Raw genomic sequence first — 17,586 nt, forward strand, 5'->3', positions numbered from 1 at the left:
CAAAAACAATCAAACATCGCTCAAAACCGTTTTGATAAACGAATCAATAGTCGTTAAGTTAGCCTAATCGTTGGAGTGTCTTTCATTCTCCAAGAGGCACTGGATATCAGGAAGAAAAATTGGAAATATGGCAATTGGAAACGAATCCCGTGACCTGTATTAGCGATGAATCGCAAGGACATCTTTTCGTAACAACCGATCTTAGTATGCATAATGTAGAAATCAATTTTAAAAAAGTGACATTTGTTTACCAGCAATAAACTCATTTTACTCGGTGATAAGTGAGTTTGAGAATTCGTCCGCTAATTTGTGCAAATATTTTATAGAGACTGGACGCGACATATACTTCTTATCCTAAGGTGCAGGGTGCAACTTAGTCAATAGCAGCAGGTATTAATAGAGTAATTATTTCCTATCAGAAATACAAACAGGTGAATTGTGATCGCTGTATCAAAATATTTTTGAGACAGTATAACACAAAGTAAAAATTATTATCTACAATCACCCAAATGGCGTTGAAACAGGTTCGATCGTTTCGAGTGATAGTAAATAGTTAACGTTTATGAACTACAGTTTCATCGACATCGTGTACAAGTGTGCATAGAGTGTAACGAATAAAACACACACAAGTTAACAAACGATGCTCCTGTATTTATTCATACGTATACTTAATTAAAGATTATACATATTAAGGTCTAAAACATAATTTTGAGAAACTATGTATTTCCCGTTGGACATCGTTTGTACTATGGAAACATCGCTAGAACCATTAACGATTGATTCGTCGATGAATACGTTGTGCTTAACGAGCTCAGAAGATATCCGAACCTGTCCTACTAGCAAGCTTTTTAGCTTCGGATGATGTAAGCCGTTCGGCGTCGCTTGGATTCAATGGTTCCCCATTTGGACCCAACTGATCTTTCTCATAATCCTTGATAATTTTTGGTGCATACACTACGTTGAATAAGTCTTCGGGAGTAAACTCTTCCTGCACCACTTCCTTAGCGGCATACGAGACATATGGCTTTAACGCGAAGTCTTCTAAAGATGGTACTACAAGTTCGGGTATCATTTCAGGTATGGTAACATACTGATCCCCATCTTGATATCCCGTAGGCTTTACTCCTCTAGCTAATATACATAATAGGTTAGTTTCACGTTAATTGTATTAAAGATGAATACATCAAACTTACTATATATCGGGATGTCTGGATTTGGATTTTTTGCTTGTGCTTCCTTGAAAAGTCGAGAACCGCGCTTGTTGTACAGTTGAAACTTACGAAAGTTTCTTTTCCCGTAGCAAACACACGTCGTTGATATACCGCGATGAAGTATCCTACACGTAGCAGCCATTTTAAAATCCGCCAAAATAGTAGGTTCAGCTAATTTTTGTGGTCTAAGGATACGGCACTGCATGTGGATATTCATACATATGTACTTTATTTCAATATTACTAAACCAGAAGTACTAGTGATTTCGTTCCTTTATGTGCCGAATACGTAATTCGGCGCATAAACACACGTGAGATGAAAGTGCGAGAAGTGAGCGCTTTCGTTAAAAATACGTAATAAACGCCCAGGTGCACGCGTGAGCAGAGATGAGTTGGGAGATTGCTCACGGGCAGGATCGTGCGATCGCATCCTGTGCTGCCCTCTGGTTTCGTACGTTAGCTTTCACCGTTTTTTGCCCCCAAGGGCTGCGCAACGAATTTCTGATAGGAGCTCGCGCACTCGCGATGGCGGTACCATCTACTAGTTGCCGTTGGCGGCTCACGTATTCGTAATGGTAATACCATGCGGCAGTTGAGTCAAGTGGTTTCAAAACGTATATTGTCATGATTATATGATATTAGTCAATAGTGAGTGTAGTTCCTCTGTTATAATTTAGAAACGATTCAAAATGTTGCGGTATCAAGTAGTTTGCAGCTTAGAGTGGTCAATGACGACCAGGTAATTTCTTACTAAAATATCTAATATGACATGAAAAATGACCATTGTGTAAAAATGTAACACTTATCGGTTATTTTTAATACTGTTCTCTCTGTTTTTTAGGTATTTCGGTATTGCGAAGAGGTACATAATTAACAAAAGAAGATTTATATTGCAAAGTAAATGCGATTCTGAATTTATTCCATTGTTACCTATCAGATTTGTACACTCGTCGTCGTTAAATTATGCCAGGGTGGCAAATGTTGGCAGATCGAACAGCAATAGTTTAACATCTTCGGTTGGTAAAGATATTATGATTAATGAAGAATCATCATATCGTATTATTGTACATTTTATACATAAAAGGAAATTGTACATTAATCATTAAAATATAACTACGTGATCTTGCAGGAATGCAGTTCTAAGAAAACAAACGATCTGAGGTACGATGCCAGTAATTTGGAAACTGTGAATTTTAAACAGGAAAAATCTATGAAAAAAATATATAATGAATTAATTAATAACGTAGAGGATAAAACAGTGGCAGAAAAATATGAAATATGTATTAAAGGTATCAAAATTTGTTATGCACAAAGCATGTACATGTGTTTCTTTCATTAAAATATGTTTTCAGATGTGGAAAAGAAATTTCCAAATGCAACTGGACAGATTAACAGAATATACACAATGGTTGCTAGAGAGTTAAATGCAACAAATGTTATAAGTACACGCTTCACAAAGGATGTTAAAAATAGTAAAATGAACTGGACTTGCACTCGAAGGGTATTATGGCCAATGGACATGACGTTCACGAGTACAGCAAGTAACAAATCAAGTGCCGAAAGAATGTCATCTCTACAGTGCCTTCAGTGGTTGCTTATGAATAAGAAATTAGTAAATGGTTTACCATTAATATTTGATGTCTCAAAAGTGATGAAGTTAAATGAGATGCCTGTTGATATTCATTTAAACTCTGATGCTCTCAAAGAATTAAATGATCTTCTTTGCCGCTATGACGAAGTAAGTAACGTATTAGCAAATTTTCAATTAAATATTTGCATTTACATTCTTTACCTTGGTGCTTTAAGGTTATTAAACCCATGATGAAGGATAAAACTGAAATTACTGTAGGTGCTCTCAAGGATTTAAAACCACAAATATTGGACCCAATTGGAGATAATTTACTAAATCCCTCGTCATTTGTGCACTACATAAAAAGATGCAGCGATCTGAATGAAAGACTTTCGACTCGTAAAAGTGCTGAACAAATGACAGATCTTCCTATTAGTAAATACAGGTACTGGGTACATACAATTATGGTATGATAATTAATGAACTCAGGGAAAAATGTTTAAGTTGACGCGATTACTTTTCAGGGAGCAGATATGTGACATGGTTAAAAAGAATCGAATCTTAGTAATAAAAGGAGATACTGGTTGCGGGAAAACTACACAAGTGCCGCAGATTATACTGGACAGTTTTACAGAAAACGGAAGAGCTGCCGACTGTAATATAATAGTATGCCAACCCCGTAGGATCACTGCGATATCGTTGGCTCGACGTGTCGCTAGTGAGAGAAATGAAAAAGTAGGAGATGTTGTCGGTTATCAAGTACGTTTTAATGCCTGTAATCCAATTAAGCCGGGTAAAATTCTGTTCTGCACCAATGGAATATTACTTCGAAAGCTGCAAAATAATCCAGACTTGATTGGCTGTTCTCACGTAATTCTAGACGAGGCACACGAGAGGTCATTGACCACTGACTTCCTCATGGTTCTTCTACGACGGGCATTACAGAGAAATCCATCCCTCAAGCTAATCGTTATGTCAGCTACTATAAACACGGAACTCTTTCAAAAGTTTTTCAATTGTCCCTCGCTAGACGTTCCAGGTCGAACGTTTCCGGTGAAAATGCATTTTCTCGAGGACATGGAACGTTTGGGCATCGATGTACAGAAAAGTGAAATGGATCATCTACCTAGGATTCCTGTAGTTAATTTCGATCAAGTGATAAACCTAATATCATGGATTTGTGAGACTCAACCACCAGGAGGAATATTATGCTTTCTTCCTGGTTGGGCAGAAATTGTTGCAACGGAGAATCGTCTTTCCAAGATCGGCCTACGCGGACAACACGTCGTTTTAACCCTCCATTCTAGGATGTCGAATCTGGAACAGAGTCAGGCCTTCCAAAAAGTGTCTCCGGATGTACGAAAGATCATTCTCTGTACTAATATTGCGGAAACAGGCATTACCGTGAATGACATAGTTTACGTTATCGATACTGCTATACATAAAGAAAATTATATGAACGAATACGGCCAGGCCTTAATAGAAAATCAGTGGGTATCGAAAGCTAATATTGATCAAAGGTGAATACAGCATTGTGTTTAGGTAGAAATATAATAATTCTATATTTTTAATTGCCCTTGAGTGTAACGACTAAATCACATGTCAGTCTATGTCGTTTATATCGTTTAGGAAAGGAAGAGCTGGTAGAGTGCAATCGGGTATGAGTTTTCATTTATTGAAGAAGAGCTGGTATCGTTTGCTGGATGCTTACCCGACACCGGAAATTCAGCGCGTGTCACTCATGAAGGCAGCTCTAGACTGCAAAACGTATAGCGACGAATGGGTAGAAGATTTTATGGCGGACTTTCCCGAACCACCCAAAGATTCATCGGTTAGAAGTGCAGTAGCCGAACTGAAACAAATTGGGGCACTGGACGAGGAGGAAAATCTCACGGCGCTTGGCCGACGAATTGCGTTATTTTCACTTCATCCCAGACTCAGTAAAGCTCTCCTTTTTTCGTGCATTTTTCAGTAAGTCACGATCCAAGTTGCATCTTAAGAGTTTTAAAAACAAACGTTTCTTTTCGTCCGGTTCATCATACCCTTACTCTTTTCTCGTAGATGCGTTAACCCAATGTTAACAATAATTTCGGTGTTCTCGACGGCGGAAAGTCTATTTCGTAATTCATTGGACGGGAAAAGAAACATCAGAGACGTCAAGAAACGTTATCACCCATCGAGCGATCATTTGGCCTATGTTTGGATCTTTAAGCAATTTGAAGTGTATTTCAATCGAGCTTTTATTAAGGGGAAGGAATTTTGTTTGAGAAACGAACTTTTACCTGAAAAATTATTTGGCTTGATCAGTGAGTACTTGGAGTAACACTTTCATGTGACGCTAATTTACGTTACCTTAACGAGGGTGCATTTACAGAAGTAAGAGAAAATTTTGCTAATCAACTGTTCACCAGTCGTATTCTGAGCGAAACGGACGAATATGACAATCTTGAGAGCAAATGGAATGATTGTTCTTATTACGATGAATTAGTGCGCGGAGTTTTATTTTCTGGCGTGGAACAAATTTTACGCCAACGTGACTTGGAAGTGCAGAATGGTATCGCGAGGACTAACTCTAACTTTTTTATCACGCGGTAAGTCAGGAATCGAACGTAGTAAATAAAGGGTCGATTATTATACGGCTCGAATGTACGCTTGCCACGGTATCGCTTTAATGGCACTCGTTTCTCCTTGCAGACGAGGGCACAAGGCGAGCCTTACTCCAGAAAGTGTCAATTATAAAAAAAACAGCTGGCCGAGCCAATTTTTAACATGTATTAATACATCAAGGTGTTCGGAAAGACGGACTATAATAGTCCGGGAAAGTAGCATAATCACGCCACTGACCGTTTTGCTGTTTAGCCAAAGTCCCGTCAATAGATACCGTGTAATAATTACATTAATAGCTAGTTGTTTACTCGTCATTTTACATAGCACATTAAACGTGGGTTCGTCAATTTGAATTGCTTATTACTTTATGCAGGATACGAGTGACGGTGGGCCGGAAAGGACCGTGCTAACTGTAGACCGGCTGAAATTTGTATGCGACACCGAGTAAGTCATTCCAATAACTTCAATATGATTTTGTGTTCGTTTTTAATACTATATCTCTAAACTTGCGTATATACACTATTTCAGACAAGCCGATTGTCTTCTACGGTTGCGCCACATAATGTGGTCTTTAGTTAATTTTTTTGTTGAAAATCAAGAAACGACGACAATGGTACAAAATTCCCGTCTCTGTGCCATTGAGGAGTACAAACAAAACTATTTGCAGGCTCTAGGAAAAATATTGCAATCCGAAGCTAGCACGATAGACAGTAGTAATTCAGAGTCAGAAGATACCGACGAGTCAAGGTAACGAGCTGGTACATTACCGGTAAGTTTAAGGAATCGAGTTTTACTTTTGTCTTTTCACATTCGTAACTAGTAGTGAACAAGTGTTGCGGAACAACCTAATAGTTGAGAAAAAGGCAATATTGAATTTAATATGAATACATTGGTTGTTCGCTTTTTCAACTGCTCAACTGTTCGCCCTGTGCGGAATAAATTTGTTCCGTTAAATGAACCAACACTTTTCCTTTCTTCTGAACGCGTTTATTATCAAATAATGTGAAAAGTCGCTGCCTATATCAGTATATACACATTCGGCATTATAAATATTTTAAAAAAGAACATGTCGAGCAGCAGTCAGTCCCATCAAGTGACATTACTGCGGGGATTAACGTTAACTTTCGTTAACGCATTAACTCTCAATCGAGCTACCTTAGATATCGAGAAATTGACGAATTTAATTGAAAAATTCCATAAGGCACCTTAAACCCACCGACACCCTGTAGCCCAAAATCAATGGGAGAGAAATCAATAGATTTGAGCTAGAGTCTCTCGATCCCAAAACCAGTTGACTCGCATAATTAGTGGTACAATTGACGCATAAATATTTCACTAAAAGAGATCGCAACTTAAAATAGTCGAAAAAGGCTCACGCGAACCCCATTGACTTGAAATACCGTTCGTCAACCTTTTTCGATTAATCTGTTTTAATTAAATATGCAAATTCATACAACTACAGAGAACTCGACACAAATTTACAATCAGCGGCTACGAGTCAAGTCGAAGCCATGCCTTCTTGATTTACGTCACCTGTACGCTGTATGAAAACATTGCGGTAATCTCAAAATAATATATTATTATCTCTTACGATTGAGGGCATACCTATATAAATACCTTCTTATATTAAATATATTTATCCTACTATATATGAATTTTCTATATACATTTGGCAGGTACATGGAGGCGTGCGCTTCTGAAACCAACAACTCTGACTGCTAACATGTCGAAGACGTATAGGAAACGATACAATAAATAATTAACGTAAAACAATGCATTCCGAGGCCTTTTAACGACAAGGCGAAGCGAATAGTCGAAAGAAATAGATCCATGTATGCCTTCATATCTTTCGTTTTAAATGCGAAACTTGAAAGAGAAAACGGCTGTTTCAAGTTCAATGGAAGACCGTGACTCACTTTTCTTCCTCTAACTCTCAACTGGTCGATTGAGCAATTAACCAAACCTCCTAGGTAAAAAATATAAAATATTTCAAATGAAAAATGTGACGATAACGAGAAACTCAACAAGGCCCGACGTAAATATTTCTTCGCGCAGGGTAAATAGCAATTAAAACATGTAACAATAACAATAGGCTACTCTATGTAACAGGTGTCACGATTTTAGGAGACTTCAACAGACTTACGTGTACGTAAAATTAGCTGCGTTATTGCCCTTCTTAAATGCGATTAGCCATTCGCGAGAAACTATTTATGAGATTAGAAAAGAAAGGAAATAACGACGGCTGCAATGCATATATTATTAATACCTTTTTGGCAAGATATCATAATTTATGATTAAATTATTCAACCACATTTAGCTCCTTAGACCGATCGGATATCGTTAACCCATTGCCTACCGCTCGTTAAAAACTTGGTATTTTTCGAAGCATCCGTAAAATAATAAATGCAACCGTACCCCATTCAATGCGCGCCCCGTTATAAAAATATGTCCGAGATCCGGTAGAGTGTAACTTGTGCGATATTCGGTCAGTTAAACTACGACTTGAGCAACTTGGGGGAGATAGTTTTGCAATTGCACCGCAACGGCATTTAAACGTTCCAACGATGGCTTAGCGTACTAATATTGCACTTCCGGCCCCTCATCTTTACCCAATTCGTTTTTTCTAGGAAAGCATCGATCGCGTCGTTTAACCCGAGCCTTTTTGGGCAATGCAAACGTTATCCGGTACACCGGCTGTCTTTCCCTTGACGCTTCCATCTCTCCCGCTGTAGGGTACGTACGGCCGATACCAAATAATCGCATTAATCGCTAAGCGTTGTTGCTCACTCAAACGGTGAGCAACAACGCGACGTACAAAAGGCACCCGATACACGAACTCGTGAACGCGTAGCGTCTTGCTCCCTCTTAAATCTAAACGATTCGGGTCGTCTCGGAAACCACAAGGTAGGCTTGCGTCTCCGGGACGAGCATCCGTCGATCGTTTCGGCTGAGTCCTTTGGCGCCATTCGTACGGACTCGGTCGGTCCGTCTGCCGCCCGTCGGTGCCTCGGTCCCGACGCAACGCGAGGAATACCCGGGCGCTCCGGCCGTCGGAGTGGAGCGTCAAGCGGCCAGCAGAGAGCTCCCGGGCGGTAGCACGGTGACGAAGCTCTCGGCCTCGCTGTCGCTGGCGCCGTGGTTGGCCCTCTCCGGAGCGCCGTCCTCGTTCCGGAACCCGGAGTCGACGCTCTTGGAGCGGCTCGACTGCGCGGCCGGGAAGTTGCCGAAGAAGACGCTGTCGGTGCCGACGCTCTCGGCGCCGCTCTCGCTGGCCCCGTCGCAGACGGACTCGGTCTCGTCGGTCTCGGAGACGCTGCCGACGTCGGGCCGGAGCAGCCGCTTGCGCGAGCCGTTGCTGTCGGTGCTGCTGAGGTAGCCGCTGTCCTCCACCCTGCCGACGAGGCGGCCGCGACGCCGCGACGGCCGGTGGCCGCCCTCCGCGGGCGGGAGCGGGACCACGTCCGGCCGGTTCGACGGCTTCCTCTGCCTCCTGGCCTGCCTGGAGTCGGGGACGAGGTGGCCGGCGCTCAGTCTGGCCTGGTAGATCTCCCTGAGGCTGCCGTGGCTTCCGCGGCCGTCGCCGAAGCTACCCTTGCTCCGGAGCAGGATCTGCGCCGGCCGCTCCAGGGAGTCGACGTAGACCTCCGCGGCAGGGTCCCTCTCGTAGCCGACGTCCCCGTTGATCCTGAGCTTCATGGGCTTCCGGTCGAGGGTGTCGGGCTCGTACTCGGACTCGTCCAACTTGACGTAATTGTCGGGAGAGTCCTGGACCTTGATGGTCAGGTGGCCCGGGTGCTCGGGCTCGTACCGGATCTCCGGGCCGGAGTCCTCGCTGCCGGCCGGGCTGACGTACCCGTCGTTGACGTAGACCTCGCTCACGAGGGAGTAACCCACCGGCCTCCGCGACCCCGGCTCCTCGGTCCCGGGTCCGGACCTCTCCAGGATGTCGTTCCTCATGGTCAGCTCCTCGTCCAACGGCAGGGCGGTCGAGGGGGCCGGACTCGAGCGGTCGGTGTACTCGGGCGACGTCGACGGCTTCCTCCCGAGCTTGGCCCTCTCGAGGCTGTCCACCTCGTAGCCGCGCTCGTTGCGCTCCACGGCCTTCGCGTCCACCATCTCCCGGATGACGGCGTCCATGATGCGCTTGGCCGGCATCGTGGCCCCGGGCAGCTCGTCGATCATGTCGGGAAGCCGGGAGAGCCCGGGGGTCGACGGGGCCCTCGACTTTCGGCTCTTCCTCCGAGTCGCGCTCCTTTCTTCCGCCCTCGGCCCGTTGCCGGTCGCCTCGGTGAGCATCTTCTCCAAGACCGCGTTCTCCTCCATTTGCTCGACGAAGCAGTTCTCGATCGCCCTCCTGACCTTGGCGTTGACGGCGCCGTTCTCGGCCGCGTCGGCCACCCCGAACGTGGACCGGGTGGAGCGCCGTGACGCGCCTAGCGACTCCGGTCCGGCGACGGGCGAGGTCCAACGACGCCCCGGCGGTTTCACGTCCTCGAGCCAGGCTCGGATCCTGTTCTCGCCCGGACACGCCGGACTCTCGTGCGGACTCGCCGGAAGGACGGGCAGACTCGGCGGAGACTCCCGACATCCGGGACATCCGGTACACTCTCGAGACCCGCGGGACCGGGCCGCGGAGCCCTGGACGGAGGCGGGACGTCGCCTCGAGTCCGGGCCGCTCTCCTCCTCGGGAATGCCTGGGGGGTAGTAGCGAGAAGATCGAGTCCGTGAGCAGTCCCAGGGTTGGACGAGGGTTGGACGAAGGAAAGTCCGCCCTCCGCCTCCCGAAGGAGCCGAGCGCTTTCGCGCGGTACTCACCGATCAACGTGGGCACGAATCGCTTCGCAGCCATTTTGTGTTTGGCGATCGACACGACTTCTCGGATTTTAAAGAGGAACTCGACGGCTGCCGGCGGCGGGGCCTGAACAGTCATCGGCTCGGTTTATTCCGGGAAAGGCGACGGGATCGAAGGAAGAAACAAATTTACCAGCAAGAGCTGCCGGTCGAAGTAGGCCGGGTTGAAGTAGAGCTTCCTCCGTTGGGTGCCGGGAAGAACCGGGACGTCCTGCTGATGGGCGTTGTCGACGGTCTCCACGATGCGAACGTCTTCCTCGGGTAGCCGCTCGCCGAGGATGGACCCCGAGCCGAACGTGCCTTCCGGCTCGAAGTAAACGCAGGGCGGATGGACGACGGCCGACGTGACCTGGAACACGGCAAAACTTTGCCAAGTGATGGCGAGGAGACGCGGGACTGCAGAGGACGAGGAGCTACCAACGTTCTCGAAAGTCTCCTCTCCGTCGCTTTGGGCCGGATCGTCCCCGAGGTCGCTCTCGCTCGATCCGCCGTTGGCGTCGGCCTCGAAGCGTCTCGAGGCGGCCAGGAGCGGATTGCTCTTGACGATCCCGGCTCCCTCCCTGCCACCGGTCAGGGCCGCTTCCGGTTCCTCCGATCTCTTCCTCCTGGCCCTTCTGCTCTGCAGATAGAGGGACACGCTGGCGACGTAGATCAGCGCCAGGACGACGGAGGACAACCCTATCGCCGCGTACTCCGTCGCGGAGAGCCCTTGCGAAGGGTGGCCGCCCGCCGAGAACGCCACCTCGCGCACGTCTGCGAAGAATCGTCGGTCCTTTAGGCCCCCCCCGATACCTACTACGCGGCGCCGATACCTACTGCTCTTCGAGGGCGATCCGGCGACGCGGAAGGCCACGCAGGGGGTGAAGACTCCCGGGACGGCCGGCTGCGGCGAGGCGTCTCGGCAGACCAATCGGGCCAGCACCACTCGACCCTCCGCGGCGTCCCTCAGCCCGGCGTCCCCGATCCACTGGCAACAGTCGCGTTTCCCGCGCTCTTTACCACGTCCCTCTCCTCTCCTCCCGCGCCGCTGCCGGGGCCGACTTACCTGGAGAAAAGTCCGGCCCTCGTCCCGGAAGAGCCTGAAGGGCGGCTCGACGTCGGAGAGGTTCCTCAGCTCGGACCATCCCCCTCGGCCCAGCTGCTGGGCCCCCGCGATGCCGCAGACGGGCGTCTCGACTCCTGCGAGCAGAGGGAGTCGGTCAGGCGCCGGACCGACGTCTCCCGGCACGCGAGTCGGGAACTGGTCCCAGGTGTCGCTCGTTATCGGGCCCCGGGGAAGACTAATGGTCGTACTTGCGCCGCGGGAACGAGACCGCGCTAATGGCGATCGGCGGGACGGGACCACCGATCCAGCACTCACCTTCGAAGCGGATCTCCGCCTGCGGATACACGATCTGCCGGCGCTGCGGAAGGAACACGTAGGGGATCTTCTCGACGGCTCCCGCGGTGCCGACGAAGCCGGCGACGTCGCATTCTGCAAGAATCGAGGCGGTCGGATGGGTAATCGAGTCGACGGCCGTCGAAGGTGGTTTTACGGAAATCTGTCTCTTTGGGCGAGCGCATCAAAACAAATCGTTGCACGGCCGGTCGTAACGAACCGGCCGAGCCCGTTCGGTCGAATCGAAGGGGCGACGAAGGGGCGACGAAGGGAAAGGAATCCCGCGCGCATCTCCCGAGGTTTCGGGAAAGCAGGCCGCTCGTGGCCAGGCGTCGCCTCTTAATGCCACCGAGTTGCCGTTACGTTTCCATTTAGTCGCATAATTTAGTGGTCGTCTCAAGGGACGTTGTCCCGCGGCCGCTCGTAACTTAGACTAAGGTATCGGCGGAGATGGGACCGGTGTCATTAGTCGCTTGAATATATCACGAAAACGAAACGCGGAGTCCCCGAGAGGCGATAAATTAAGCGAGGAGATAACGCGCTCGACCTGGTCCACCGGAGCGGGAGAATTTCACCGCGGAGCCGGCGTCCCCGCTCGCGGCCGGGACCCTCCGGAAGGAAGCCGGACCCGAGCCGGACCCGAGCCGGACCCGAGCCGGACCCGAGCCGGACCCGAACCGGACCCGAGCCGGACCCGCGCCGGACCCGAGCCGGACCGAAGAAGCGGGAAGGGCAAAGTAATGGCTTCTTTAAGGGAGAAAAAGTGGATCGAGGGGCGATCGATGGACTCGATCGGCGCGGCGAGCGTCGAGTTTCTTTGACTGGCAAAACAAGGGCCGACCCTCGCGCGGGAACCTTTAAGGAATTGGCGAACGCGTTTCCCGGAACGGGAGCGGGGAAATTCGTTACCGCTGCGTTCTCCGGAGTCCATCGACGGCGGACGTCTCGAGGAACTCCTGGTCTATTAAACCGTTCGCGAGTTGCTCTCCTCCGGCGATCGGCAAAAAGCGGAGCCATTACGCAAACTGGTGTCACCGATGAGTCCGAGTCTCCTCGGCGGAGGGAGGAACGCTCTCGACTCGAGAGACTCGGATCGCGGGATCGATCGTCACCGGCCGTGGGACGTTTCCGCGGAGGCCGACCGTCGATCCACCGAAACGAGGAGCGGAAAGGAACGGGAAGCGGATCGCAAGAGCGCGAGCTCCGAGGGCGAATTACGGGGATTACGAGAATGACCTAATCGTCGACCGGAAGAAGACAGCGGGTCGGTCTTCGATCGGACGTCGCGTCCTCCGAGTCTTCCGGGCGGGAACGGGGAATAACGCGCGAGCCGGGGGAGCCGGGGGAGCCGGGGGAGCCGGGTGAAAGGTGCGATCCTTTCCTCCTGACCTCGGCCCACGTTCGGACGGGCCCCCGAGAGGCGACCGCGCTTCGAGTTCCGGTTAGCCGCGTTCCTAGTCTTTCCGGAATCTCGCGAAATCGAGGAGGAGGGTCCTCCAACCGGGACACCGAATCCCGTCTCGCGACCAGTCGCATTTTTCGTGCAACGAGACGAGCCGAGTTTTCCTAACGGGTACCCGTACCTACGTTCTACTTCGGCGGTTACCGCTTCGCTCGAAAATTAATTTCCCCGTCTTCTTTCTCTCCTCCTCCTCCTCCTCCTCCTCCTCCTCCTCCTCCTATCCTCCGAGGCGTCGCTCGAACGAACGCTCGCACGCTCAGCCGAGACTCACCGAACGTGTATCTTAATCCATGAATAATCGGACGGGCCGTACGCATCGTGGATTTACGTGACGCACTTTACGTGGAAATTCTACTCGGGGCGTCGAAACCGTTTTAGGCTCCTTGATAAACGATCCCTCCGACGATTAATCTTCGGGTTTCGTAACGGCGACGTAAAGTAATTGGGCGAGATAGAGTAACTCGACGAGAAAAATCGTACAACGGCCGAGGTCGACGCGCACCTTCCTTGCGGACGACGACGTTCTACCGTTTTCCCTCTCGCGGTCCGCACACCCGGAATGACCGTACGTTTGAATAAGTTTCGGCAACTATTTCGATCGGAGTCGAGGTCAAACTAACGGCTCGAGCTAACGTAAAAGGTTCCTAACGAACTCGGCGATCTTAATTGCTCGTTATTGAACGCGCTCGCTCTATAATTGCGCTATAATTGCGCGGTAATTGCGCCATAATCGGGAGAGACGGAGTTGGAAGTGGCCGCTCTCGCCAGCCCGGACGAACCTCGCGGACGGAATCGGCGCCACGAGGTCGAGGACGGGATCAACGGATTCGACTCGCGACGCGCGGCACCGTCGAAGCCGGCATTGTCGCGTGCCGAAACGGTCCGGCACTGGCAATTAATGGCCGTTTCTTCTTTCGCTACCGGGCTCCGACCGATCGAGACGATCGAGACGTCCGAGAGGCCTCGTCTTCGTTTTCTATGACCAAGGAGAAAGGGATAATCGCGGGACTCGCGCGTCGCTTTATAATTATTCACCCGTTGATGCCGCTCTTTTCCGTATAAGTAACGCGCTCGAACCCGGCAGTCGTTTGTCCGGACATCTTCCTCGGGGAAATCTGCATACGGTCGGAGACGGACGACCGCGCGAGGCGGAACAAAGGCGAATAACCGTACTCGGAACCTCCGCGGAAGGCATACCCGCGGTCCAGGAGTCGCGTCGTTTCTCCGGGGGCGACGGGACCAAAGTACCGCAACCGATGTCCCTCCACGCGGTCCTGGTGCTCGTCCCCCGACTTGGACCGTATACCCCGGATCGTTATTTATTGCTCGCGAAAGAGATACGAATGAATTTCAAAGTGGCATCGGAAGGCGCGCCAAGCGCGCGGTTTCCCTCGGGGTCGTCGGGGTCCCGCGTCGCTGCCACGTCGACCCGAACGGGAGTCCAGAGGTGCGACCTTCCCCGCCGAGAGCACCGAGGATTTAAGGAGCTCGCGGGTAATAACGGCGTATTCGCCCGTCGAACGCTCGTTGCGGCGTAACCGCGCGGGTGGAGAGGCGATCGACTACCGTCCTCCGGAGTACGAACGGTCCTACGACGAGGGAGCCCTAGGGCCGAGGGCTCACCGGAGATTGCGCGCGATGGGACGTGCCCGGCGAGTCACGAGCGCGCCTAATGGAATTCGAAAACCGAGGGGCCCGTTCCCGGACGGGGGGAGGGTCGAGACGGTTCATTGCGCGGACACCGCCGGAGCGTCGGAACGTAAGGGAATTCCGTCGGCGAATCGAGAGATCTTCGGGGTGAAATCACGAGGGCCAAAGTACGGAATTATTTACCGCGCGGGAGAAGGAGTCGAGAAGGGTAAGGTAACGAGAGAATTTGCACGGAGATGGCCGGCGAAAATTTAAGAGCCGGCTACTCTTCGATAACCGGCGTCAAAACGGCGATACGATCGCCGAGCAACGACGGCGGATCGTTATCGATAGCGACCAAAAGATTTATCGCTCGCCTTTAAAGCCACCGATCGGGCGAACGCCGATAAATGATTGGATCATCGATCGAAATAATCGGCCGTCGCGGTGTTAGAGGAGCCGGCACGGCGCGCGTTTACGGGAGAGGAGGTATAAATTATTTAACGGCGTGCCCGCGAGAGCTCGACAAGTTTATCAAAGACGCGGGGACGGTCGCGCCGAAAGCGTCCCTTTCGCTGCGCGGATCGTCGAGGGGCGAATCCCTCGGAGACGGAGCCATCGGGAAAGCAATCACCCCCGGACTTCCTGGACGGCTCGACCCCGAGGACACCGATGCTCCTAATTTCCTATGCGATGGCCGTGGACTCGGGGCGCTCGGGGCTATGGCCGTAGGTCAGGATCCGGCACGAGATCCCGCATCGGGACGCGTGTGGGTGTACACGCTCCTAGACGGCTATCTCGTGCAGGTGCAGAGATTAGAGATCGACGACGAGCGGAGCCGCGGGGTTACTCGAGGGGTCATTCGCGTTTAGACCGACTCGCCGCCGCCGCCGCCGCCGCCGCCGCCGCCGCCGCCGCCGCCGAGGAGGAGGAGGATTCGGGGGGAACCGGATTTTCGCCGCAGGGGTCAACCTCGATTTTCCCGACCTTTTCCGGTCTTCGGAGGGCCGGCCAACGTCGAGGACGTTGCTCCTCGATCGGTCGAGAATCTCGGAGCTGCGTCCAATCCCGCGGCGTGCACGCGATGCGGTATCGTTCCTCCGACTGCGTTTCGAATCGCTGATCGACCCAATTAGGCGAACCCCTCGGTTCTCTCGAAACGAACCGTGTCGACGTATTAATTCGATACCGACCGACCGACGCGCTTCGTCGATCGATTCGGCCCCCTAAGGACGCGACTAACGATCCGAGTGGATTCCTCTCGGAGGACGCTCGCGCTCGGAGGGACCCGAATCGACGACGGGGACGGTCCTCGCCTCACTTTTAGGCGCCGTCCATTCGGGAGTCCGAATCTCCGCGATCACTTAACGCGTATCGCGTCTCGCCATTCGGGCCTTACAGAGTGACGAAACCGTTTAGACGTCCTCGAGGCGTTATCACCGCCTTAATTAAAGAGAGGTCATCCGGCCTAATGGAAACCGTAAACTCCGCGGAACGTTGCCGTCCGTATCGGTCGCGCCTTCGAGACCTCGGCTCGTCCAATGACTATTTTTCGGAACGTTACTCGTTACGCTATCGAAAGGCCGGTCGTTTCGACCAAATGGAGACGAGAGGAGGCCCGTTTCGCGATTTCGCCTCGGCTCCTCACCTCCGGACTGGGGGCCGATACCGAGAGTCGCCTTCCGGTTGGCTTCGTCGGGCGGTCGCGAGCGACCCGGGGCCGGAATTCCGCGGGGTCGAGGGGACCCGGGCCGACGGCCTCTTTCGGCTCGGAGGGCAGGACACGCGATTAACCGCCCGTGGAATCTGGTTAATAATCGAGTTCCCCGACCCCTCCGCGTCTTCGATTGGCCGAGTCTCCCGCCTCGCGACCGAGGTCTTTCGAGAATCGCTCGAGAGGATCGAGTGGCCTTACCTTGGATGTCCTTGACGCAGACGTGCAGGTCCTCCCGGAAGACCGGAAGCGCGAGGTTGCACTGGCAGGCGCAGGAATGGTCGGGAAGGCCGACGGCCGCCGTCTCGGGGTCCCGGGTGAAGGGGCTGGCGGTGCCGCTGCTCAGGACGGTGCACGCTTCCCTGCAGGAACCTTCGGGGCGGAAACCGAGTTCGTTCGGGGCGTCGCTCAGGAAATCGGGGCGCTTACCTTCGACGGTGAAGACGTCTCCGTTCGCGAGCCTCGTCACCGAGAGCTCCTGCCCGCCGATGCTCCCCGGACCGCGAAGGAGCCAGCCCGAGAGGATCACGGTTAGGAGGCGCATCTTATCCCCGGCATCCTGAAACGGAAGCGACGTCGCGGCGTTACTAGGGAGGGAGCCGCAGAAGACGCGATGCCGGTACCGGGGATCCGTCCGCGCCGGCGGCGCGAGATCGGTCGCCGGTTCCGGGGTCGAAAAGGCCCGACGGCAGCAGCTGTCCGTCCTCGGGCCGGGAAGTCGAGCGAGCGGTCATCGACGGGAATCGATCGACCGTAAAACCCCGCTCGAACGGGCCGCCGTCCAGGGAGCCATCTGTCGTCCGGCGAGTCGCCTTCGCTGGGATGATGGAGCGCCGTCTCGGCCGTCCTCGCGACGGTCGCACCGTTCCACCGGGCGTCCTTCCTCCCTCCCTCCCTCCCTCCCGCGCGGCGGTAACGGTCGCGGGCGTCCCCGATTTCGACCTCGACGGCCGCGACCTCGATGCAAATCGGTAGAGTCCTTCGTTTCGCGACTTCTCTCCGGCCGATGTCTTCCTCCTTATCGTGGGAAACCGGAATCGTCCGGAATCGTCCGGAATCGTCCGGAATCGTCCGGAATCGTCCGGAATACCGAAAAACGAGTTTAGGAGGATCCGACGTCCGCTCCTTCGAGGGACACGCGGCAGTTCCGCCGAGAGAAACGCTC

At 51.9% G+C, this 17,586-nt stretch overlaps 3 protein-coding genes across 6 annotated transcripts; 1 reads left to right on the forward strand and 2 right to left on the reverse strand.

Annotated features, from left to right (window-relative positions):
- Positions 1–630: 630 nt before the first annotated feature.
- LOC105695740 (39S ribosomal protein L41, mitochondrial) lies at positions 631–1,551 on the reverse strand. Its single transcript, XM_012417610.2, has 2 exons — positions 1,194–1,551; positions 631–1,131 (listed from the first exon to the last, which is right to left on the reverse strand). Exons 1-2 carry the CDS (start codon positions 1,426–1,428, stop codon positions 812–814), a joined length of 555 nt encoding a protein of 184 aa, XP_012273033.1. The 5' UTR covers positions 1,429–1,551; the 3' UTR covers positions 631–811.
- Positions 1,552–1,783: 232 nt separating this feature from the next.
- Positions 1,784–7,157, forward strand: LOC105695822 (putative ATP-dependent RNA helicase DHX30). 4 transcript variants are annotated; one of them, XM_012417780.2, is made up of 15 exons: positions 1,784–1,949; positions 2,052–2,226; positions 2,340–2,499; positions 2,563–2,948; positions 3,017–3,225; positions 3,305–4,300; positions 4,410–4,751; positions 4,842–5,086; positions 5,155–5,371; positions 5,475–5,664; positions 5,761–5,831; positions 5,916–6,000; positions 6,055–6,134; positions 6,850–6,945; positions 7,064–7,157. In XM_012417780.2, exons 1-14 carry the CDS (start codon positions 1,900–1,902, stop codon positions 6,908–6,910), a joined length of 3,267 nt encoding a protein of 1,088 aa, XP_012273203.1. In that variant the 5' UTR covers positions 1,784–1,899; the 3' UTR covers positions 6,911–6,945; positions 7,064–7,157. The 4 variants fall into 4 exon arrangements, with proteins under 4 accessions (XP_012273203.1, XP_012273202.1, XP_023290383.1 ...); XM_012417779.2 differs by having other exon boundaries at positions 5,916–6,134; XM_023434615.1 differs by lacking the exon at positions 6,850–6,945 and having other exon boundaries at positions 5,916–6,134.
- Positions 7,158–8,450: 1,293 nt separating this feature from the next.
- LOC105695453 lies at positions 8,451–16,974 on the reverse strand. The gene is made up of 9 exons (XM_012416992.2): positions 16,851–16,974; positions 16,623–16,793; positions 11,599–11,712; positions 11,284–11,417; positions 11,055–11,205; positions 10,660–10,991; positions 10,372–10,587; positions 10,203–10,305; positions 8,451–10,081 (listed from the first exon to the last, which is right to left on the reverse strand). Exons 1-9 carry the CDS (start codon positions 16,963–16,965, stop codon positions 8,451–8,453), a joined length of 2,967 nt encoding a protein of 988 aa, XP_012272415.1. The 5' UTR covers positions 16,966–16,974.
- Positions 16,975–17,586: the final 612 nt, after the last annotated feature.

Source organism: Orussus abietinus, unplaced genomic scaffold, assembly GCF_000612105.2.
Source record: "Orussus abietinus isolate OABI.00-Male unplaced genomic scaffold, Oabi_2.0 scaffold4, whole genome shotgun sequence".
Classification (NCBI taxonomy): Eukaryota; Metazoa; Arthropoda; class Insecta; order Hymenoptera; family Orussidae; genus Orussus; species Orussus abietinus.